At 43.0% G+C, this 23,805-nt stretch overlaps 1 protein-coding gene across 1 annotated transcript; it reads right to left on the reverse strand.

Moving 5' to 3' along the window:
• Window positions 1-291: 291 nt before the first annotated feature.
• On the reverse strand, window positions 292-23,539 carry CRISPLD2 (cysteine-rich secretory protein LCCL domain containing 2). The gene is made up of 14 exons (XM_010016262.1): window positions 23,297-23,539; window positions 17,874-17,992; window positions 15,733-15,865; window positions 15,498-15,613; window positions 13,420-13,520; window positions 11,723-11,881; window positions 10,724-10,784; window positions 10,106-10,172; window positions 9,005-9,135; window positions 8,819-8,862; window positions 7,818-7,890; window positions 7,087-7,162; window positions 2,410-2,543; window positions 292-346 (listed from the first exon to the last, which is right to left on the reverse strand). The coding sequence occupies exons 1-14, from the start codon at window positions 23,537-23,539 to the stop codon at window positions 292-294; spliced, it is 1,512 nt and encodes a 503-aa protein (XP_010014564.1).
• Between the last annotated feature and the right edge of the window lie 266 nt (window positions 23,540-23,805).

Here is a 23,805-nt window from a genome sequence, read left to right on the forward strand (position 1 = left end):
TCTTGTAAATTGAAAGTTAGAACAGTTTATCATTGCTGAATGCCCCTAGAGAGACGAAAACATAAGAAGATACAACGCTGAACGGGTGTGATGAGATGCGAACAGCTGAGTCAGAACCTGGTGTCTTTTTTTTTTTGTCTTTTTTTTTTTTTTTCCCCATTTTCTTTTCTAATTCCCTGAAAGAGATCAGCAAGGAGGGTACAGTCAGAGCTGATGCTGTCAGAGGAGCTTTCTTGTCTCTGGAGATCAACAGAGCGCTCTCCCAAAGAGAACTGGACCTTCCTTGGGAATTTACTGCTTCACAGCAAAAATCCGGAAGGCGTTTCCATCCGCAGGATTCTTTAAGCTGGAGAAAAAGACAGAAATTAAACAGAAAAAATTAAAACGAAAACCCATATAATGAACCAAATGCAGGCACTGCAGGACCCAAAGTGAAGTAGACCAGTGAACTCCGAATTTCTTTGGGATGCGCTGCTTCAGAACGCTGGCTCTGTGCTGATGTGTCCCTACCAGGAGTGGGAGAAAGATAAAGGATGGAAAAGAAGAGGCACAAATCCATGAGTTCACCTTTGTTTTATGTTTTCAATCCAAATCTATAATGTGAATACCAATGAAAGGTTCTGGGAAAAAACAACTTCTCTTTTAGAGCTAGCTTTTTTCCAAGGAACACTGTGCTCCCGTATGCAGAGATTCAGGCATAAAGAGGAATATTTTCCTAAAAAAACAATTGTCAAATAGGCTGGCAGGTTCCCAGGGCCTGTCTGGCCTGTCTCCTGGTGCTGGCAGTGGGAGCAGCCAGATCAGCTAACGTTAAATGACAATAAATATGGATATTAATTTTCAATCTGCAGAGGTGTCCACAACAGCTCTGACTCTGAGCTGCTGAGGGTGAATGTGTGCATGTGGACAGGGGGTTGTTTCTGTTCCCAGCCCTTATTTCTTCAGCCCTGCTGGGCTGCAAAACCCCAGGAAAAAGGTAAAATTTCATATCCCCTGCAAAATAAACATTCCAACCAGGGTAAAGACACAGTCAATCTTAAAGGCAATCTCTTCCCATATTTGTTTGGGTATGTATCTTTAGCAAAGGTTATTTCCAGTGTCCTCAAGGGTAGAGGTTTTCGTCTTTGAAAATCTCTTTCACTGTCTAGTGGATCTCACAGCATGAAGGTGCTCCTTATTGCTGAGTGTAAATAACTTTTTCCAAATCTTCATGCTCATCCCTGCTGTGAGAACATCTTTGGTTTCCCTCACCTCTTAGATCAGCACCTGCTGCTCATATTGCATGTCACTGCTAATGATAGAGTTTATTCTTAGCTAGGGCAGAGTTTGCCATCCAAGTATAAAGTTGTCTGTTAGTATATAAGATAAGTGAAAGAAAGGCAGCGATAGAAGAAAACTCATGAACAGGAGGTTTTACATCTAAATCCAATCCACCAGATTGCAAATCACAGAACTGCAAAACACTGACCCGGATAGATCTGCACTAAAGCAGCTCATATTTAACACCTATAGCTCTCCTGTCTTAGTCTATTTTTATTTTCTGAGATGCTCTGCAGCATTCTGGATTATCTGTCATTAGAACAAAACCAGCAAACTCGTTTGGTTTTCTTACAGTGATTATAAAAGAGGAACTACACTGAACAGGGAGCGCTGTGTTAGTAGTGACCAAACACCCCCAAAATAGTGGAAAATTCTATGTTTGTAAAGATAGCCCTGAGAAATCAGTACCATCACACCAACGTCTGATAAAATACATCACAGACTGAAATTGAAGTTTCAAATTAGAAAGGACTGAATGATCTGCAACTTAATCATTGTGACCATCTGGAGTTGCAGGGTTATGGAAGCACTGATTTGCAACTGTTCACTGAAAAGAGCAAGGCTGGCCCAAAAGAAAATACAAAAAAATTACAAGAGTGGCAAATCCATCTTCAAAAAGTGTTTAATCATCTCTTAAGAGGTTAATTTACCTATGCTTCTTTCAAAGAGAATAAAGGAAATTACTTAACAAATACAAATGCATCCCACACCCTAAATTTGACTGGAAATCCCAAATAGAAGGGTCAAAGCATGACCCAGGCTGAAAGCTGCAGAAATACCCACATTTATCTTTTAACATGTTAAACACACACCCCAAAATGTGTTAATATGGACTCATACTATAGTAAAATAAACCAAAGCTTAACAACATTTCATACATTTCACACCAATGTGAAAGCAGCTCCTCACTTGTGGAAGGTAAGAGCAGGACAGCACGCTCTACTTGTTTGGGTCTTAAAATTCACAGTGACACTATTAAGTCATGTACTTCTAATCCACCAGCCTTTCTAGCTGATATCTGCTGACTTTGACTTACAACTTAACATACAGCTGAGAACAGGAGGAAAGTACAAAGGAAAAAAATCCCACCTCTCAGACTGGACTCCATTCTTTAGGGAGGCAACATAACTTTTCTTCTTTTCTACAGGCATCACATCCACAAAACCACCTCTTTCATCTGGAATGACTCCTGCATGCACGGCAGTTTTGCAGATACTGGAGCTCTGAAAAATAATTAGTTATATTTTCACTAACAGTCTGTATTTCCTATCTGTTTTACCTTCTCCATAAGCATGGAGGTACAAGCATATATGTCATAAGTCATATGTTTGCAAGATCGCACACCACTGCAGAATACAAGCAGCCTTTCCACCATTCCCATCTGTGCTAGAGCTGCACCTGGGAGGTTATCCAAGGCCAAAGCTGAATCGATGACAACTCTCCAGCCAGTGCCTCCTGAGTCTGAGCTAGAGAAACCTCTGTGGTGAAAGTCTTTGTCAGGGACAAGCCAGTTCAGCAACGTTTATTCACCCAATTGCTTGTAAAGCAGATGCTTTTCCTGAACTGAGGTAAATGACCACCAATTATCCAGGACAGTTCACATCCTTCTTTCTAGGAAAAACAGAAGGGCTGTACTCATTGAGTGTTTTTTGGACAGGCATTACCCCGTAAGACACCATCAAGTATGAAGGCAGAATAACACTTCTGAAAAGACTAAAGCCTCTCTGTTGTACATCATGCAATTACTCTGCTTTCCAAGATATGCAGAGTCAGAAGAGCTGGAGGAACACAAACTACTAACAAGTGATGACTAAGCTCCCAAAGCATCTGCAAAAAGGGAGCAAAAGCAGAGAAGGCTGAGACGTAATATAAACTTGGCCATTAACTCTCTAGAAGATTTACATACAGCAAGCTGGAATAACAAAAAGAAAACCCCAGATTTGCATGGGGAACTGCAGCAGGTGAAAATCCCAACCCCATAAACCCCCTGATTGCTAAAAATCAAAGTACCACAAAACCAGTGCCAAGGGCAAACATTCCCGTTGCGTAGGTACAATACGGATTGTGCTGTTTCATTCTCACAGCCATATATGGCAGGTTTGCCTTGTCCCCTATATATTTATCATTTTGAATGGCCTATCTCTTGGCAAGTCTCTGAGTTTTGAGTGCCAATTTGGTATTTTGCTTCTATATATGGTCACGGGAGCAAGGGAACACTGTGTTTGGAAGATATGCTTTGAATTTGCCCTAGTAAGTGGTGGGAAATCTGTAAATCTAAAATAGGCTCATAAAATTAAACTGTCCTGAATCAATTCGCAACACTCTCCGCTGGGAGACATCCTAAACAATGTTCTTTTCAAGGCATTCCTCTTTATTTCCAGGACTTGCTGTTCTGCTGCTTACTCAAAGCTTTGACCACAGGCTTTTTATTGCTTTTCCCCAAACCTTCTCTTATCACTCTGTTGGATTACAGCCCTCTCATATCCCGGATCTGAACACTCTTTGATGAACTGATTGCAGAGCTTTTGGAACATGAGATATTACAAGAATAAGGCCTTCACCTCAAATTCAGAAGTACAGCAGCTGTATGGACAATGCAACAGCTTTCTGTGTCGTAGCCCCTTGGGATGCTCTGGGAGCATTTCCTGATGAAGTAGCCTCTGAGGTATACCCCATAAAATGGCAATAGTTTTTATAGTGGGCCATTAACAGTATGAGTAGATTATGAGTTTAATCACCCGTAATTTCCTCATTAGTGTGACTGGTTTAATCATTAAGTTCCATATCTCCTGAGAGCTGAGCCACCCAGCTTGGTTTGCTCTGGTGATAAACGCCTGCCTCATTATGTAGGTGATCTATCCTCCTCCAACTAATTGCTGCACAACTGTGGATGAAAGACCTTATCTCGAGAGCAGAGAGTTGTTTTCTCTCCTGGCTCCATAGGGCTCCAGAGCAGCAAATGGGGATGGGTTTCCCTTACAGTCTTATGGCACACAAGGAGCCAGGCAGAGTACCAACTAACAGTGTCTTGTGAAACTTAAAAGATCTTTTACAGTCTTGATAAAGACCCATTTAGCAAGACACAGTTCCAGCATCACCCCAGAACTGGTCCCGTCCACATTAGCAAGAGCCAAGTTTTATTTCCTAGGCAAAATCACATGTTTATAGATTATTAAGGGGTTTTATTTCCCCCCTGCCATTTACACGGCAGTGTAAAGAGCTTTGCTGCAATGTTCCATCAGGGAAAAGATGCAACAAATTTTCTATTCCCCAGCCAGCTGCTTCTCACTACTAGTGTCAGCATTGTGAGGATCCTGATTATGTTCCCCTCGTACTGCTTCAATCTGCAAACCCTGTGTGCAGGCAGCAATTTTGTTCTCAAAGAGGTGTAATGCCATTCAATGGAAAGACCTGGGATTTGGGTATCAGCATTTCCCATAGCATATTTCCTTGCACTTTGTTCATTTACCCCCAGATTTAAGGCTCCTTTATGTCCCTGTTCCAGTCTTACTAGTTTCACCATGAAGAGTTTCCTGCACTGCTTTCCAATATCTCTTTGTGCCTTAAGCCACCACGGTACCCAGGAGATAATCTTATAAACACACTATCCAATATAATTTTATAACTATGAGTAAAAGAAACCTGATCAGAATGCATTTAAAATGGGTAAAAATCCCTTAACACTAACCAAGATACTGGCTTCTATGCCCCCTTGAATAAAAATTAGAATTATACCACAAAAACTGCCTATTCTTCATGTCACTGCTTTGTTCTTCATGGCAAAACAAACTTTCACATGCCTTCCTGGGATCACTTAGATGTGAATGCTACCTCAGGCCAAAAGTGGAGTGAATCATGTAATTACACAGACTGACAAAGCATTTTGTCATCACAGCTTGGACTATCAGGAGCATTTAGAAAGTCAACGTTTTAGAAAAGGTGCTAAAAGGCCAGAGGGCACCTTGCAGGGAGTGCAGGCAGGAAATGAGGCAAAATACTTCATATTTTCTGCTAGATAACTTATTTAAGAAGGCACAGTCTGAGCACAAGTCCCTCCAGAGCCATGAAGGTGCCACTCTATACATGAGGCCAAAGAGGCCTCCCAGAAGACTAGCACTTTTCCCACCCAGTTTATTGCCTGTTTTAATCATTCCTCTGCTGCAGGCTCAGGTTAATTCACAGCATCCCCTCCTGGAGAGCATCCTGCACAGCCCGTGCTTCCTGGGAAAAGCCTTTGCCCAAATTCTCCCTGCTCATCGTGCATGTTTCTCTCAGCTTTCCAGCCTGGGCATTTCTCAGCATCAATACCTCTCCCTTTGTAGCCTGTTTTGCAGCCACTTCAAACTCATTTTTTTCCCAGCTGGTTTAACCTGCTTTTCTACCAACCTTTCACTCTCATAAAAACCTAAACACTTTCCTTATTACACCCACATCACTCCATTAATAGAGCAGTCCAGAAAAGGTTAACAAAACCTTCTAGAAAAATGGCCAAATACTTTTTCATTTTCTATTTTACTTTTCTGCCAAATCACAGTCCATGCCCCCATTTATAAAACAATACCCAGGGGGTATGATAGGAGCTTGCGATTCATTACAGGACGCTAATCCTTTTGCGTCAGTACAAATCAGGAAACAATGCCAGCCTGGGATACTGGTCCTAATACCTTTGTAATCACGGGCCCTGTTCTTTTGGGGGTAATCTGAGGTAGTTTTGTCCTCAGTAAAAAAGAGAAAGCTATTTCCCATTTCCTGCATGTCGGAGCATGCAGAGAGGCAAGTACCGCGGGGTGGCAGCTGCCTGATGAATTTGCATGTGAGCTAGTCCAGGCTAACCTGTTTGTGCAGCTCTACCTTTAAAGAAATCGGTCTCAAGTGAAATAGGAAATAGCTTAGTTTTGTTTTTTAAATCGCTGTCAAAATTGCTTGCCCCAAACTATTGTCTAATTTCTGAAGGATGCTTCTTTTTCATGAGTCTGCAAAGCTCCACAGTTACTCCAAGCTGGGGGTCCCCATTCTGCCAATTGCTTCCCCCAGGCCTTCAAAAAGCACGTTCCTACATGCTACGCACCAGCCTGGGAGCTGGAATTTCTAAACACAATCTCCAGTGAAAAAAGAAACAAAAAAAAAAAGGAAAACCAAAGTAAAAAGAGGCACCCGCAAGTGGAAAAATGTCAAACCCCAGGTTTTAGAGGCCTAATATTAAGAGATTTCAAAAAAATAACTCTTTGCCCAGTTTTAGCATCAAGTCTCTGCTCATCCCCATGAGCAGAGTTTAGAAAAACAAACCAATAAAACCAACTTGCATGCTTTCTTTCCACTGATCTGTGCTGTGTCCCCACTGCTCAAAAACGCTGTTCAGCTTCCAGAAAGAGAAGGACAAGGGAGGGGTAGGGAGGCCTATTTTTGCCAACTAATATAGTGTGGCAGTGTATAATAAAAGCCTTTTAGCACTCATCTGTAGATCCCAAAACACTTTACGAAGACAGACAAGCACTACCTTGGCTTCATAGCCATAGCCCATAAGGCACGAAGCAGTTAAGTGACTTGCCCAAGTCCTTAAGAGTAAGTCAGTATTGAAGAGCAGTAGGGCTGCCCAAGCCCATTGACCTCAGCCGGGTGGTGTAGCTTTTAGTGCTACTTCCTCCTTCATCCCCACATTTCAATGACCATGGAGGGTTTGACTCTCTCCCCTAAATCACAGAGTGTGACCCTGGATCTACAATACATCACGATACCTGGGGGCATCAGGGCAAGGAGCATACTCACATCTGCATAAACGTTTGTGCCAAACACCGGTGCCCAGTATGATGGCTCGTCCTTACAGTGGGCTGGGCAATAAATCCTAGAAAACAATTTATTCATATTTATTCTCTATATCAAGGCTCAACAGGAAAGCAAGCTGCATTCTTGGGAGGTTTCAAGTGCCCACATCTGGTCTGCAGGTGGCAACAGTGAATTTAATTATTCGTTCCCCTGAGATGACATTTGGTAGTTACTGCAGAACGGCAAATAGAGGGGTTTAGACCAGTAAAGAGGGATCCGTCTTTTATGACGTTTTCAATGGGGAGTACTTACCTTTTTGCACAATGATGTGCATGTAATTATTTGCATGTGTTTGTGCTCACCATTTATACCTGCACAAAGCAGCTTTCTAGAACAAACATCTTCCATATTCTAAGACAGAAAGGAAAACAAAATCCAAACACCAGGAAGTGGTAGAGAGCAAAGACAGGGTGCTAAATCCCATGCTTATACAGAGATGTGTGCTGAAATGAGATCTCATAGCCTGAGTTACATGTTAATGAAGCAGTCTGAAAATTAATATGAAAGACACAGTGGCAGGAGGAAACACCCATTCCTAACCTACTCCTCCAGTTCATGGTAAAATCTGCTCCATGCCCACTAGCCCTCAGATTTGGGGACCTCAGCATCCTTCATTAAGCTGTCCCTCCTAGGCGCAGAGGGTGTTAAGCAGAACATAAATGGCCTTGTGTTACCTTGGGCAATGGGTCGCCGGCTTTTTGAACTGGCACAGCTCAGCTACGGTAGTATAGCAATCCAGTGTCTGTGCTGCAGGGATAAATATGGAAAGGCAAATCACTGGACCTAATAAGTAGCTCAGACATCTGCAGAAAACACAAGCCAGTCACGCAACACATCTGGTGAGACCCACGTCCAGCTGAGGGCACCAAGAGGAAAGCTGCTTACTCCTCTACCAGCAGCATGCATCCAGGAGAGGGCTGACCAGGTCTCCAGCAGAAATCCTACTACCATACTACAATGTGACCTTAAAAAGGCCACAGCTTTCAAAAGGGAAAAGCAGCTGATTCACAGCATGGTGTATTTTTGCTACAGCTCCAGACGTGGAGTCCAAATAACCTGACACCTACGGTTTTCCCCGAAAGTAGCTCAAGCGGATCTAATCAAAGTTATGTTTATATATTGGAGGAAAAGGCATTATTCAAAGATATTCAGAAAGTGGGAATTATTTAAAAAGTGGAACTCCACAGTATTTGTTTATATGTTCATAACAGATACGATAACTTGCTGTTATAAACAAGCTACATATGTATTATGTGTTTCATTATACTACTGCACTGTTAGATTAGGCACTATCTTTTAAAGTTTTTTTAGTGTTCACACTAGGCTGAAGCTTTCACACAAGGATGGAACATCTTCCACCACTTTACTATCAGCAGCTTGTGACACTGCAGCTGATGTTTGGACTGATTGTGATCCATCACCAGGACATGCTGCTGGAAATGACCTGTTAACACCTTTATCTGTACTTTTGTCTGAGATCCCTACAGAAAAATGAGGTGGTTGATGGTGGAATTGGCCATAGTATGTGATGGATCACCATTCTAGGGTTCAGTTTTGGTACTGAATCATTTGACATGGCCACTTAAAACGAAAAAGAGCACTATAAGGAATAATGTTTTGAAGCATCCCCTAAAACTCTAGCAACAAGGGTTTGTTATCAGCTGTTAAAACTTACTTGTGACTTTGGAAACCATGAATGCATTCGAAGGCTTGTTTTTCCTGAAAAGCAAGCAAACATTTATTAAAAACATAAGCTCACCAGAATTACTCAAATCACTGTGTCTACATTTGAGTAAAAAGGACAACTGAACATCTGCTTATATTTAAAGCAAATATAAAAACTTCTTCATGAAGGTAGTACCTAAATGACTCCACGCCATTCCGGGTAGACTTCACAAAAGCTGGTGTCCTCCCCTTCCTCGTGATATCAACCAATCCTCCTTTATTATCCAGGATGCCGTAATGAATTGCAGCGCGACAGATGCTTGATGACTGACAAGAGCACAAACACAAATAGTATGTGAAATAAATCTCATTCACAGAGAAACACTGACCAACCGCTGTGCAGAAAAAAAATGAAGAAGAAATGAAACCACCACCAAAGTGCCAAATGGAATACAAGCTGAGTACACCCCTTTGGAATCTGGTTGTTAAATCTTACTCTCCCAACACAGCCTTATTCTTTTTTTATTATTACTATTATTTTAAGCACTGCCTGGTTGAATAGCAAGCTTTTTTTGAATAACAAAACCTGACATTTAGATACAATTTAGAAGAAAAGCAGCATTGGAAACAAGTGACCAGTATGAAATATTTCCAGCTCTCAAGAAAATATTCAAACCCAAAATATTTATGCTGAAACCACTTGGATGAGGTGGCTGTCTGTAATCACAGAAGTTTCAGGGCAAAGATGTATCATGGACGATGCAGTCATGCACCAACAGCGAGAATGGGGAAAACAAACATGCTTTTACACAAACCCCCTTTTATCTTCAACCTTCCTTCACCCCAAAAGTAGTTTTGATGGGAAAACAGTGCCATGCTTTATTTATAAATTATCCTGCTAATTCAAGATCCAAGAAATCTGACCAAAATATTATTTAGTTACAACATTTAGTGGTGTTTTTCATATAAAGTTTCTGTTCAGCATGACAGTTGCCCACACTGAAGAAGAGATCTTTGTAAGAGCTGTCTATTGATCCCCATCCCTCACTTTCCGTGGGTTTCATTGCAAATTAAGGGCATAAAATCACGTCTGGAATCACTTTGCCTTTCCAGACTGCCTCTTTTTTTCATCGCTAAGATGAGGAAAACACAGATAATTGTTATTAGCACCACATAGAGCACCACAATTGGAGAATATGAAAAGCCAAATTACACTAGAATTGTTGGCATTTCCCATTTCTGCTATTCCCACTAACTCCTCACAAATTACATCTATGAACTATTAAAAGGTACTTACACTTTCATAATAAAATGTTCCAAAGATCTTTCCCTTACTGTACAAGCAGCCAGCTGGGCACAAATACCTAGTAAAGATATATATCTTTGAGGGTGGCGAAAAAACAATTCAAGAAAAACAGACTTTGACTCTATTTCATTTAATAGTCATTCCATTCATTTCACGTAACTTTTCCATTTAAAAACAAGGTTGCAAAATAGCTACTTTTTAAAACAGTTTCTCCACCCTCCTTAAAATCCCGACCAATATTTAGATTCTGTGGATTTGGGTTTTCTCCAAGTGATAAACTGTCCTGTTCTTTGCAGAAACCTTAACCAGAAGTTCTTGACTGGCTGGGGGGGGGGAATCTGGCTTGGGCAGCAGTGGAATGCAAGAAAAACGCTCAAAAAGGGACGCTGCCAAAATTTATTAAATGATTTTGGATACCTGGAACTGTGGGTCACCGTGGCTGAATAAAAAACCGAGTCACATTATTGCTAGGGTTGGCTGAAGGCTGTATTTTTTAGGAGACCTACCTAGCTACTCACAAAAATTTACATATTCTGTGTTTACAAAAACTGGGCAATTTTTAAGCTGCTTTTTCCCATAGCATTCCAAGAGGTATCAGTAAATCCCTACCTGTTGCATGTTGATCCTCTGCATTTGTCTCTCATCTTGGTTTCACATGTTATGACTTGTGCTGAGGAGAAAACATAAAATAAATAAGCATTTTAGAAAGCAAAGAGGCTGCTCTCGAGCTATGGAGATGAGCAACCACCATGAATCTTTCCTGGAGGTCTTTGGTGCAGCATGGTAAATCCTTAGCACAAAAGAACCCAGCCTGGAGCATTTCATACCTCTTTAGCCCTTCACCTGAGACAGGTGTCTTTGGAAATATTAACAAGGAAGAAACACCTGAAAGCTGAAGGCTTTGATTTACAGCCTGAGGTCTGCAAGCCAGAGCTCTCATACTCTCTATTTAATTACAGACTCTTGAGATGCCGGAAGATAGACTTGAAAAGGATGCACTGGCTTGCCTCACCTTGTTTTCACAATAAGCCTCTTTTAATTAATAGCAGGTAGAAAACAACTGAGGAAGTACTATCAGATCCACACATAACTTCAGAAATCTTCCCAAGAAATAAAAAGGAAACAAACTAAAAAACCCAGAAAAGCTGCAAGGGGGGTAGGTGCAGAGTGTGAAGTGTTGTAAATGGGAAATAAAACCAGTATGTCTTGAATTGATTATGGATAGGAGAAATTTTGGTTCATTGATACTTCCTTGAGATGGCTTAACAGAACAAATAACTCATGCAGTCTATATGTAGAAGGCACAAGTGGCTTTTGAAAGCACTGCTTCCAATTTTTGGCAGGCTTCTTTTGTAATGCATAGTGAATTTTCACATAGATTTCCTCCCCCTCCACTCAAACATCCTCCCAGTTAATTTTACCTAAGCCTCCTCATAGAATAGTTAGGGTTGGAAAGGACCTTAAGATCCTCTAGTTCCAACCCCCTGCCATGGGAAGGGACACTTCACACTACACCATGTTGCCCAAAGTCCTCATGACTTTCTGCGCCTTTTCCCACAGCAGTCCTTTAAGACTTATAGGAGCTGATGAAAACAGAGGCTGTCTTACTCATGTAGGACTCTGGGATGACTTTCTTGGGCTTGGTGGGTTTGTGGGTCTTGCCTTCTGGAAGGTTGAACCGCACCGGCTTCTGCTCCGCAACCTGTGAAATCTCCACTTCGTTTGTCTCATCCGCCTCGGTGATGACGGGATCTTCATAACGGTAATCTGGTGAGAAGAGGGGTTTAGAGTGAAAGTCACAGTGTGTTTGCATCGATGGGAAGTCTAACACATTCTTATTTTGAGGGAGATGATTTGGTTTAATGAGGATTTGCTTTTCAATAATTGGAATCTCAAAAATGCCAGTTAACTGCAGCATGGGGCTATTGACAGGGCAGGTGCAGCACCAAGGGAGGAGATTGCTCCTTTCCTGCTTCTCTGCACATGAAGCAGCATTTATAGCATCTTACAGTAAGGGTTTGAAATGATCCAGTGAAAAAAAGTGCTGTTGTTTCTTTTTATCTTTCCCGTACAGCTCCTTCTCTCTGGAGGGAAATTTGTTGAAGGGTGCATGCAAAAAGAGGCTCTAGTATTTAGGAAGGTGACTGAAGCCTTTTATCCTCCCACCTGGGTTTGCTTCTCCAAAGCTCCCCTAAGCATGGCTTCAGCCAACCCTCCAGTAAAGCACAGGTCCTATCACAGTGTGATCCCAGCTTTAGTGCCTGCAGTGGACTTATCCCTCACTTCACCTCCACCAGAGAACAAGCTGCTGCTGTTGCAGCCAGGCAGAGGGATTTGGGAAACAGTGCCAGCAAAAATCATTCTTCTTGGCCAGTCCTACCCAAAACCATGAACCATTCACAGCAATGGAGAGGAATGATTCAAATGGAGGGATGATGGGTGGTGGCTCCAAGAGAGCTTCTGCCTCTTGCTGTATCATCAGGGCATCCTCTCCCCTCTGCAGCCTACCTGCACCCTGGGGTCCTCCCTCCAAACCCCAAAGGCTAAGAATAAAGGCAATTTAGCAGAAAAATAAGCCTTTGCTTTAGGCAGGTCTATGGGGACCCTGCCTGCTTCCAGAGCCCAGCTATCTTTGAAGCAAAAGACATGGAAGGAGAAAATTGCCCTCAGTGCATGACCCCAGGAAATCCTGTGTGCTAGGGGAATAGCACTGCTTCACTGGAAGCTTCAGAGTTAATATATTTCACTCTATTGACCTCTACTCCAAGAAAACTCCACAGGTCAGGAAAAACCGTCCCGGATCCTCTCCTCTCCTCCAAGAGACAGGAATCGCTGTATTCATTTTACAACCATGAAAACCAAGGTGGGGAGAGAGGGAAAACGCTCTGTCCCTGGCCCCCGAAGGAGCAGGGGAGGCAGCCAAGCTCTGCCCACCCACATCGCCTCTGGTAAGCACTGGAGAACATTCCCTTCCCAAACAAACCCTGCGAGGACGGGATCACTCCTACCCGCAGCCTGCCAGCACTCAAAATCCCGCCGGAGCTCCCCAGCCAAACCCATGTAAGCTCAGAGCAGCTTCCCCCATCCAAGCCCGCGCTCTCATTTTCACAGGAAAAACGCACCGAATCCCAGCTCCAGATTTTAAGCAGTTCAGTGCTTTTTGGTTTCGGCAGCACCACGTGTCGTGATGTTGAAATATTAAGGATGGCTAATTAAAAGGCGCACAAAGCTGCGGCTGCTTCTGATTACAAGTTTCCAGACCTAAGTTTGCTCCAAACTTTTCCCCCAAGCTCCCCAGCACATACCTTTGTAGCAGAGGTTGTTTTGACAGCCTCCTCCATAGCTCGGTGGGCACTCGGAGCAGGGGCGGCCGGTCTTGTATGGGGCTTCTCCGATCCAGTTGCCCCTGGAAGCACAGGAGCAATGCGTACCCATCAGACACGCAAATACCCAGCCAAGCCTCTGAGACTGCCTGGCACTAAAGGAGTAGGGAAAATGGGTGTTTCTCGTGTGCTCATCCTTGGTTAGGGGGCTGTAAATGGGGAAAAGACAGCCTGTCCCCATTCTTCCCACCCCGCATTGCCTGTTGTTCTCCAGCAATAGCTCAGCCGTGCTGGAGCAGCATGCCTGCTGCCTCCCATTTGCATGACACTTGTCTTCTCTTGCTCATCAGAGCCACAAGCCCCCCACTATTTTCTGTAACACCCCCAGGCAGCTTCATGGGACAGGCTGGACCACAGCTCATACCATTTAAAAGCTGTTTTACTTTCTATCTGGAACCATTTCCAAGAGAAAACCACCAAAAATACATGGATCCTCACACCAGATCATCTGGGAAACAGAGAAGCACTTTGCACTCTCTCCTCGCCGAATCTGGCCATCCTCAAGTCTCCAGTTTTCCCTCTGAGGGTACAGTAACATCATCCTGGCCCAGAGCAACTAAGCAAAAATTAAACAACCAGCCCCAGAAAGCCCTGTAAGAAAAATGTTCCTCCTCATTTCACATCCAAGATAACATTCTTAGGGGTTGGTTACTTAAATAAATTGCGTGCAGTATCACTTTTACATTAAACTCCAATATAAATACTGTTATCTTACGTGAACAGAGGTATATCAAGGTGTTACTGCATTTTCCTCAAGAAACTACCCAGAAACAGAAACCCTTTTTGGTGCTCTGTACTGCAGACCTTAGGGGCTGAGAAAGATGAAGAAGACAGGGTTCAGCCCATGGCTATGAACCCTTGGGTTATTGCTCTTTTAGCTGTCTTCACATATAAGGCTAGATGAGGACAATGCTCACCAATGCCAGAGAGAAAAGATTAAGAGGAAGCTGCAGAAATAGAGTATTTTTCCATCCAGCATCCCTAAATGGATGACGTGCAAATAGCCCAGCCTGCTGCAGGAGATCCATGGGAGATGGTGTCATCCCTTACAAGTTGCGAGTTATTAAATCCCACCAAACCAGACGAATAATGTGCTCAGTATCTGACGTGGGGACACCCAAGCAGAGATCTCTGCCTGGATCACACTATGAGCTGCCATCTCCATACCTACACACCTTTTTTCTCTTCACTGTTATCTCTAGAAGTAAGATGCTCTCCAAGTATAGTGATTTCCCTATTTCATTTTTTAAATTGCCAAGGACTTGGAGTGGGAATGTTTCTCCTATTAGCCATTAAAGCAGAAAATATTAATTGCCATTGACAGATAGGACACTTCTGGATGTAGTAGTCAGGAACTGTGATTTTCGTTTTGAAATCTAACCAAACCATCGAGCTAGATAAATCCTGACTGATGCAGTTATTTCACTTTTTTTCCTATTTCTTTTTTTTATTATTATTATTCTTTTAAGCTACAGGGAGCTTATTGGATCTGTGATTTAACTCATTGCAGCTCCTTGCAGTGGCCCCCATATTCCACCAGTGACTACTGCAGGGCTGGCTTTGCAGAGAGCGGTGGTATGTTTAAACCAGGAATTTTGCAGGGGGAAGTGGAAAAATGTGTTATGATACAGCAACCTACCTGGCTGGGTACAGAGGCTGCTGCTACAGCAGTGTTAATCACCACCCCATCCCCTCCCAGCCTCCAGCAGCAGAGAGAGCAAGCCTCGCTTGGCAGCACACACCAGCTCCATCCTGGCCATCTCCTGCTCCTCCTTCCCATGGCAGGAACATCAAAGCTCCAGCCTGGCCCCAGCCCCTCATTCAGTTTTCCAGGCAGTGCTCAGAAAGCTTGAAGCAGCCCTGTGCTGCCGTCTAAAGAGAAAATTTAAAGCCACAACCACCAGTCTAGACTGCCTGAAATCTCTTCCCCAGACCCTGGGCTAGTTAAGCAACCTGCCAGTTTTAGGAAAGCTGGAGAGAGCCCAGCTCATCTGCCTTACTTCGGCGAGTAGTTGCAGACCAGGTAGACGGCGTTCTCCCATATCTCTCCCCAAACATTCATCTGCTTGCAGACGTTCACAGCACAGCCAATCTTGTTCGTCGTGGCCCAGACTATCTGCAAGTGCAACGCAGTTATAGGACATAAGCAGACTATCCCACTGTGGGCACATGTTACACCTGGGACATGGGGAGGATGCAGAAAATAGAGGTACAAAAGACATTTGTCTCCTTTACCTGGGTGTAATGTGTGCACATAGCACCAGTACATTTGTCTGGGCACCACGGGTTGCACTCGTGAGGATACGGGTATGTGTAATCTTTAACTTCATCATACCAAGACTGCACATGGAAAGCTGGAGACCGATACCTGGAGGAGCAAAGACAGTTCAAATCATGAAGTTCTGGTTCAAGTTTTCAAACGATACATGAAGCCATATTGTAGGCTCAGGATTTTTCTTATACAATTAGCTAATTTTTATATTAAAGTAAGTTCCATTCATTGAGAAGCTGCTTAAAGAACCCAGTAACATGGTCTAATGAACAGGGATAAAAAAATCTCATTGAAAAATGTTAAAGCTGATTTTTTTTCCCCTCAGATTCACAGCCTGGCCTGACTTTCTGTATTATTTATAGGTTTGACATGCTCTTCAAGTGACCTGAAATGTCCTCCTCACTCTTCCACACAACTACGAAAAGCTTCTAGTTTGGCAAAAAGTTGTATTTTGAAAGTAAACAGAAGTAAAGGTTTGCCAAACATCTTAAACCAAAAGCCAGCATGTACCTATTTTACCACCGGGCAATTTGCTAAATCTGGAAGTAGGCTGGCAGTTAACACTGAAAGACCTCTGAAAGCAAGTGGGCTTTACACTCACATCACACCAAGAGTTGGTGCACTACACATGTATCCCAACTTTTTTTGCAACAATTTGACCTTATACCAAGCCCCAGCACATGCTGCATGTACTTTGTGCAAACTACACACTACATACTACAGCCTCTAGCAGCACTGGTGCTTCTTGTGTTGTTTGGGGTAACACAAATGGTGTTAAAACTACCTATAGAAACTCATACGTGTTTTGTATATGCAGTGAGCAGAATGATCTGCAGACTCCGTATCAAAGCAGAGCAGGGCTTCAAACCCATGTCTTTTTATTGCTTTCAACAGCTCACATGGAGCAAGCAGCCAGAAATACAAATGATATCATTACCAACTGGAGCTTGTTCTTTCAGCCAACTCTTCATTAAAAATCATTCATTAGAAGTATTTTAAAAACATTCATCTCATGATGTCATTAAGTGAATACTTTCCGAATCCTATTTTACAGGAGAGGAAATTGAGGCAATCAAGTTATGGCCCGTTCCTGAAAAAAGTGAGATAAATCTGATTTCTTTTTCCTCTCAGTTGACTGCAAAGGGAGCAAGATTGGATCTACCTCCATCAGTAACCCATGGCCATCTTGAACGCTTGTAGGAGAGCCAAGGACAGCACGATCTTTGACTCTGTTTCAATGGATTAACCACTCTGCTTTCCAATCATTACTTAATTCAGCCAACAAAAACGGGCCCGATTTTTGTATTGGGCTAATTTCACACCAGCAAATTTCCACTGCTTTTAACCAAGTTCTACACCTGATTTCCAACAAACATAACTGCATTTCCACCCACCAGGGCTCCTGAGCACGTACAAAAATGTTTGCTGTACAAAGCGGGATTAACCTATAGCAGGCTTAGCAGTTGGGGCTTCACAATAAAGAGATTTCACCATTATCTGGAGAGCCGAATCCACTTGGAAGCTGTAATGTCAGCTTTCCTAGTTAGTTTAACAACTCCAGGTTAAAAACCTTCCCCTGGAAGTTTAAAAAAAAAAAAAAAGAAAAACCTCCAAAGTGTTTTCAGATAAGAGAAATTAGGAGCTGGGTCATTTATGGGAAATAGAACAAGACATAACTAAGTTCTGAACTAGCCGCTGAGTTCAGACATCGTTCCTAAGAAACTTCAGCTTTGAGCAGGTTCTCAGTATGGTGCCAGACCCCCTCCTCAACCCTGAGGTCTGAAACAGCAGATATAGGAGCAAGGGTTATGACTTAGATGGCTGTTCTTCTTAAGGAGTCAGAGTCACTTTGAGCACATTACTGCTGCATTCCCAGAGACAGAAATAAAGAGAGTAACTCACATCAATGTTGGTTTGCTGATGGTGGCTGCAGATGTTACTGCTACAGCCATTTGTCCAAAGCAATAGCAATTAATGATCCTCAGCTTTTCTCTTGACTCCCCAGTGCTCTACGAAGCATCAACAAGGCAAACCTTTCCAACTAAGTTAAAGGAGGATCCTTAAACTGCTCTTTGCAGTGAGCTTGTAGCACCCCAAATCTTACCTGCCCCAGTGGACCGCCAGGTTCTGTCCAATTGACCTGATGAGAGCACTAGGCCCATGGTCCCAGATGCACTGCTGAGCCCAAGCATGTGCTGACCTTTCCAGCTCATCATCCCAAGTCTTCAGGGTGTGGGGAGAGAAAAGAACATGTCAATTCATCATCTCAAGTTTATTAGATCAGGAAACTTAACCAACAGCAGTTAGTGGAGAAAGACTAGATTCCAGCTCACCCCTGGTGTCTGGCCTGTCTGTGTGAAGCCAGCAGATTTCAGCGATATGCCCTAACCTAAAAGCAAGCTTCCCAAGATGTATCCCTGCCATGGAAATGCAGGGCACTAAAAGATCTATTGTTCTTCCTGCTTGATGCCATGCTGCTTAGGAGATGTTTTGCGTAGATCAACAGAAAACACACCTGGAAGAACCCATCTAGAACCCATTTAGAACCCTAAAATACAATATATTATTGACAGCTGTTTTTTAGATCTACTTAAAAAAGAAAACAAAACAAAACCCACCACCAAGGATGGAGATCCCAGGACTTCCTCATGACACCTGCTTCTGGGATCTGCAAGAATTCCTACATGCAGTCAGTGCTATGATGTAGTTCACCACCGTTTTCCATCCATTTCCCTTACTATCAGGACATTTCCACGCTTTGCCATCAAGGGCAATTCCAACAGCGGATGTGCTCCTGCCCTCCACTACCAACACAGCTGGAGATTTTTGACCCAACCTCTTAATCAAGGGGTGTCCCATTCCCCATGTACTTCCAGAATAACTGCTGAGTCTGCCAATGGATCCAGGCAATTCCAACAGAAGTGGCAAAGTCACGGAGCTTTTAAGCTAACATCACCCCCACCAAAACAGGCATCAGGTTAGCAGTGACTGATCCTCTTTATGTTCCCACTGAGGGAAGAACACTGGTTGAGAACAGTCCTCACTGAGTATCACTGTAAGCCAAACGAGAGCTCAAACATGATACAAAGGCAAATAGGAAAGCAAGCTTTGCTGGCTCCAGTGCCCAGAAGTATATTTGTTTTAAAGACCAGACTTGCTGGATCCAGTAGACAGTGCCCTGGATTCATTGTGTAATTACTGACAGCTGCTCTACTCAGAACAATCCTTAGAGGGTAATTTGTTGCGATTAAAATATTACCATGCATTCCTACAGATGAAACCAAAAAGAAGAGAGGTCTCGTAATGTGTCTCCAGCCCACTCATGTGCCAGCATGAGATTGTGTCCTCTTTGGACTTTGACCCTCACAACCAGATGGTCTTTCCAAGTCCCATCTTCTCCAGAAGAAAAGCAACTTCTGATCCCAAACATATCAAAGGACCTGTCAGAGCTCATTTGGAGGACTGGAGGGCATTTAGGCTCTCACACACATTAAAAAAAAACATCAAGAGCTCATTCTGAGTAAGTATCTGAGCACAGTCTCAGGCAGTTACAATTAGAATGGGGAGGGACCACACGTCTCTGGCTAAGATGACAGGAAAACGCAGTGTCTCCTGGAACTTGGTGTGTCTACACTATCTTCGTAAGGCAAAGATGAGCTCATCTAACTGAGCTAACAGCCCAGACCTCTGAGAACAGCTTATCATTAAGCATGCTTGGCAACCCAAATTCCAACACCATCCCAGAGCTGCTCTGAGCTCATCAGCTTGGCTTTGAGCTGACCAGTGGCCAAGCAAATTCATGTCAGTCTGAAAAACCCCATGTGGACGCACCTCTGACAGAGGGAATAAAACCATTTTCCATGTCAGCCCTCCAACTCCTTGAAGGTGTACGGAATCTGACCCACCACACACACGTTTCCAAACCTCTGTTCAAGCAGACTGTTGCAATTGTGCCCAGACACACAGCTTTTTGTGGTCTCCTACTTTCTGCACTAGGCAATGACCAGCCACAATCTGCCTTCCCATCCAGCACGTAAGCCACAGAAACTCTCCCAAGATGTTATGCACTGCTAGTACTTGAGACTTTCTACCAGAGCACTATTCCCTGCAGCCTCAAAAGTGGACATGTTCCAAATCTCCTAATTTAATGCAGAGACATTATAAGCGATAGGCGATTAAATGGAAATTGATGCGAACATATGCGTTACATCTTCCTTTTATGCCTATGGGTAAACTAAATGAACTCGGACAAAAGGTACTCAACAGGTAATTGGGAATGAGCTAGGCCTTTGAATGGCTTTGTGCTTGATGAGTACAGAAGCTCGTTTCTGCAGGCATCAGATTACAAAGACATCCCATTTAAATCAGAGCAGTTATTTGCCTCTTGCTTCTCAGATGTGAATGTGGTCAGGAGGCTGGAATTATTTCAGAGCAATAAGCACATAAAACAAACAAACAAACAAAATAGACATATTTCAGACTTTCCCAGCTACGCTTTCAAGAACACTTTATGCCAATATTCAAAGCAGTGTTTAGGAAGACTAGTGAAGCCAGAAGGGTAGTGTACACCTATGCTCAGTTTCCTTCTCAAACAGAGATTGAGAAGCCTTTGTGTATGTGTGATTCCAAGTCATTTAGCACATTGTTTCTCTTTTTTAACTCCTGCAAATTTGTAATGGCCTTTCGAAGCACAGAATACACTGTATATGTAAAATATATGCATGGCATACACACACTACACTACAATTTGTAGGTTCAGATTTAATAAGAGTATATTCCACAAGGAGTCTACTTACTCAGCCCATCTAGTTAGTAAACCCAGCCGCAGACACCTGAATTGTAGTGATCAGGTTACTCACTCATTTTTCTCCTCACCTTAGACTTCTTGCAATATTGGCAATTTACTTTTAAAAATGGCATGAGAGTCAGGACTGACATGTACTGGCAGAAGCTTGGGTATGCTTTTCAAACCCACACTGAAATACTATCCAATCCTGACAAGGAAAGCCACCACCCTACACTTTAGAGGAAGGATGCATACCTTATACATGAAAACAAACTATTTTCCTTCCAGCAATCTGTAACCAGAACAATTTTGTTTTATCCAGATGTCTTTGGGGCCTCTGTAAGATTTCTGCCTTTCATCACTGCTGAAAGCCATCTGGCTAAGCCATCTTAAAAGGTCAAGATGTCTCAGGAACTATTACGTTCTTTTTACTCCATGCTCATTAACAAGGAGTTTGTTTTGGTCCTGGCACTGATCCACTGCTGGGACTGCTGTTATAAAGGCCAGCATATAGTGGAAGTGTCGATCAGAAAGCTGCTAGAGGGGTTATGGTAATTCTGTATTTGATCAATTTCATCAGCAAGATGTACACTGCTCAGTCATTTTCCATTAACACTGAATACCTGTGCTAGTTTTAGATTAATTATACAAATCCAGTAGCAAAACTTACTTTCTTCATTTTTTCACTCTGCTTTACCTTTATCTCATACATTTATAATTCTTTTGATCTCCAGATAAGTCATGGAAATCACTGTTATTGCTTTCTTATTAACAGCCTCTGCCAACTAAACTTCATCCTGCAGTAGATCAATATGTCCCTTTCATGGAATACATTAGCTCCCCTTGTCATTTTAGATCACTTAAACATGTCAGATACGGAGCTGTGTGAAAGGACTTTCACAAGGCAGAAGAAGTTTCACAAGGAAGAACAAGTTCTACCTCCTTATCCACAAATTAGCACTGCACGTCGCCTGTGACGCTCCACACCGGCACCAAAGGAAAAGAGAAAAGTGTATCTGTGGTACTAAAGACAGACCAGCCTCTTAAACGAGTCCAAATGAGAAATGTCCTATGCAGAACAAAGGATTAAAGTGAAATTCACATTCAGAATACACACAGCATTTTCAAGTAATATTGGGTAAACACGAATACATGAAAGGCTGATTATAGCCTTTCCAAGTAGCACCATCTCATACTCAGCTTCTTTCTTCACAGCATATAAGGCCCTTTCACTTACCCTCAATCACCCATAAAAACCACTAGAAAAGCACACTGAGCAAAGGCAAATATGAAAGTGCAACCACGCTGCAAGCGTAAACAGCAGTTGGACAGTCCGCAATGGCAGCCCTCTCCGATCCTCAAAGCCAACCCAAACACATTTGGCTTTCTCATGCTTTGTGTTTACTCCCTGGAAGTTAATCCAGTCACCTCCTCTCTGTCAGTACCTTGCCTGCAGGTTAACGTGAGAGTTGGGAAAGAAACAAAGAACCAGTTCTTCGAAAGGCATGTGATTTCTGACAACAGCGCGATGGAAGACCAGCGGTGTGAATGCTCTTGAGGACCAACTGATGGATGGATGTCCTTCTTTACCATCCTTTGCCCTCCCTTCTCCTTTCCTTTTCCCTCCATTCACAAAAGGCAGGATTTTCCATTTGCAGCACTTATTCCAGCACAGCTGGCAAATGATTTTATATCACATTTAGTGTACTTTACTTTTACCCTTTTAAACATGGTCTTAACAAATCATTAATCATTTAATCTGTCAGCAGGAGAACACAGTTGAAGTCAGACTAGTTTTGGTCATAACTGTATTTGCACATTGGGAAAAGGCACACAAAATAATTTTATTTGCCTACATCATTTTCTGGCCCCACAATATTTTGGTGGCATGTCAAAAATAGCTCAAAGTAGGGTCCCTGGCATCAGGTGAAAAAAACCTATTCATCTGGATTATTGATGGTAAAGACATATTTCATACTCACACTTTCAAGTTCTCCCTCTGAAGTGGGAGAATACACTGAGCAAACTTTTATTTTGGTTTCCTGAACTACAGAAAGCCAAAAGCACTGACCCACCCACCCATGAACACCCAAAGTCTTTCCAGCTATTTCCAGTGACTGGCATTCTCTGCAGATGGAGCCACATTCCTCAAGCCCTGTTTCTCTAAGGTCCTGAGCAGATTCCCAGCAGCAGCATGGATGTCTGGACCACAGCGATCACCTCTGGTGATCAGTGTATGGCAAAAGGGGAAATGCTGCCTCCGGCTTTGGGTGGCAGCTGATGGCACCCCAAAGACCATCAGAAGTTTCTCTAAGCAGACTGTGGTGTCCTGAAAGACCAGTCACAACAGTCTGAAAGCTTTCACAGGGAGAACGTGGGTTAAACACTAGGGAAAATTTGATGCTTTTATGACATTAAGGTAATGGAAGAACCTGCTGAGGCAGGCTGTGGAATTGCCATCACTGGAGATGCATACAGGGCTGGGCCAGACACTAGTTTATGAATAATGGAACCAGTCCTGAAACTATGCAGCGGATGGACTCGATGACCCATTAGTGGTCCTTTCCAACCAAAACAGCCCAATGATCTAAAGCATAGTTCACTCTGGAATGAAACTACTTTAGGAAACCTCTCAAGAAAATCTTAACTTCAGAGGAAATTTGCTACGACTCATGCAAGAAAAATTAGAATAAGCTTAGAAAGGTGTTATAATAAAGTTAGGTATCAGCAAATAGACTCACCATGTATTCCATATTAGAGGCCACTGGGTACACCTGCCCTCTCAGCTTATTGTGGAGCATCAGTATCTCCTGTCTGTCTGAGAATAAAATGGCTCTCTTGGATCTCGAATTGATTTCCCCATCTTGGTATTTACTCAGAATGCTCTCCAGGTGACTTGAATTCGGCAGGATAAAGCATTCGGCTGCCTTTGTCAGGAGCAGCACACATCCCAGACAAAGGATCCAAGGCAGGGCAGGATTCATGTCGCCTCCTCTGTGAAGATGGAGATGGTGGTAGGTTTTCTTGCAGGAACTCCTGTGTTTCAGCACAGGTCTGGATGTTGGGGAGAAACAGGCCGTCAGATTAGTGCCAGAAAAACTTGTGGTGTGTATGACTCCCAGCAATGAAGCCACACAACCCATATTTTTGCTTGGAAGAGTGGTGCTTACAGTCTTAAGCAATTACTGTTCACCCCAGTGACAGGAAGACCTGAACACTGTAAGTGATGGAAACTCAGTTTACTACACCA

The sequence above is a fragment of the Nestor notabilis genome, unplaced genomic scaffold (genome assembly GCF_000696875.1).
Source record: "Nestor notabilis isolate BGI_N333 unplaced genomic scaffold, ASM69687v1 scaffold4106, whole genome shotgun sequence".
In the NCBI taxonomy this organism is placed as follows: Eukaryota; Metazoa; Chordata; class Aves; order Psittaciformes; family Psittacidae; genus Nestor; species Nestor notabilis.

Bases quoted from the DNA above. Each gene is read 5' to 3' on its own strand.
- CRISPLD2 (XM_010016262.1), bottom strand. From the start codon at position 23,539: ATGAATCCTGCCCTGCCTTGGATCCTTTGTCTGGGATGTGTGCTGCTC. The intron at 13,521-15,497 runs GTAAGGCAGATG...CTGTGCTTCCAG, and splicing joins GTCTGCAACTACTCGCCGAA to GGGCAACTGGATCGGAGAAG. The intron at 9,136-10,105 runs GTAAGTACCTTT...TGCTCTTGTCAG, and splicing joins GAACATTTTATTATGAAAGT to TCATCAAGCATCTGTCGCGC.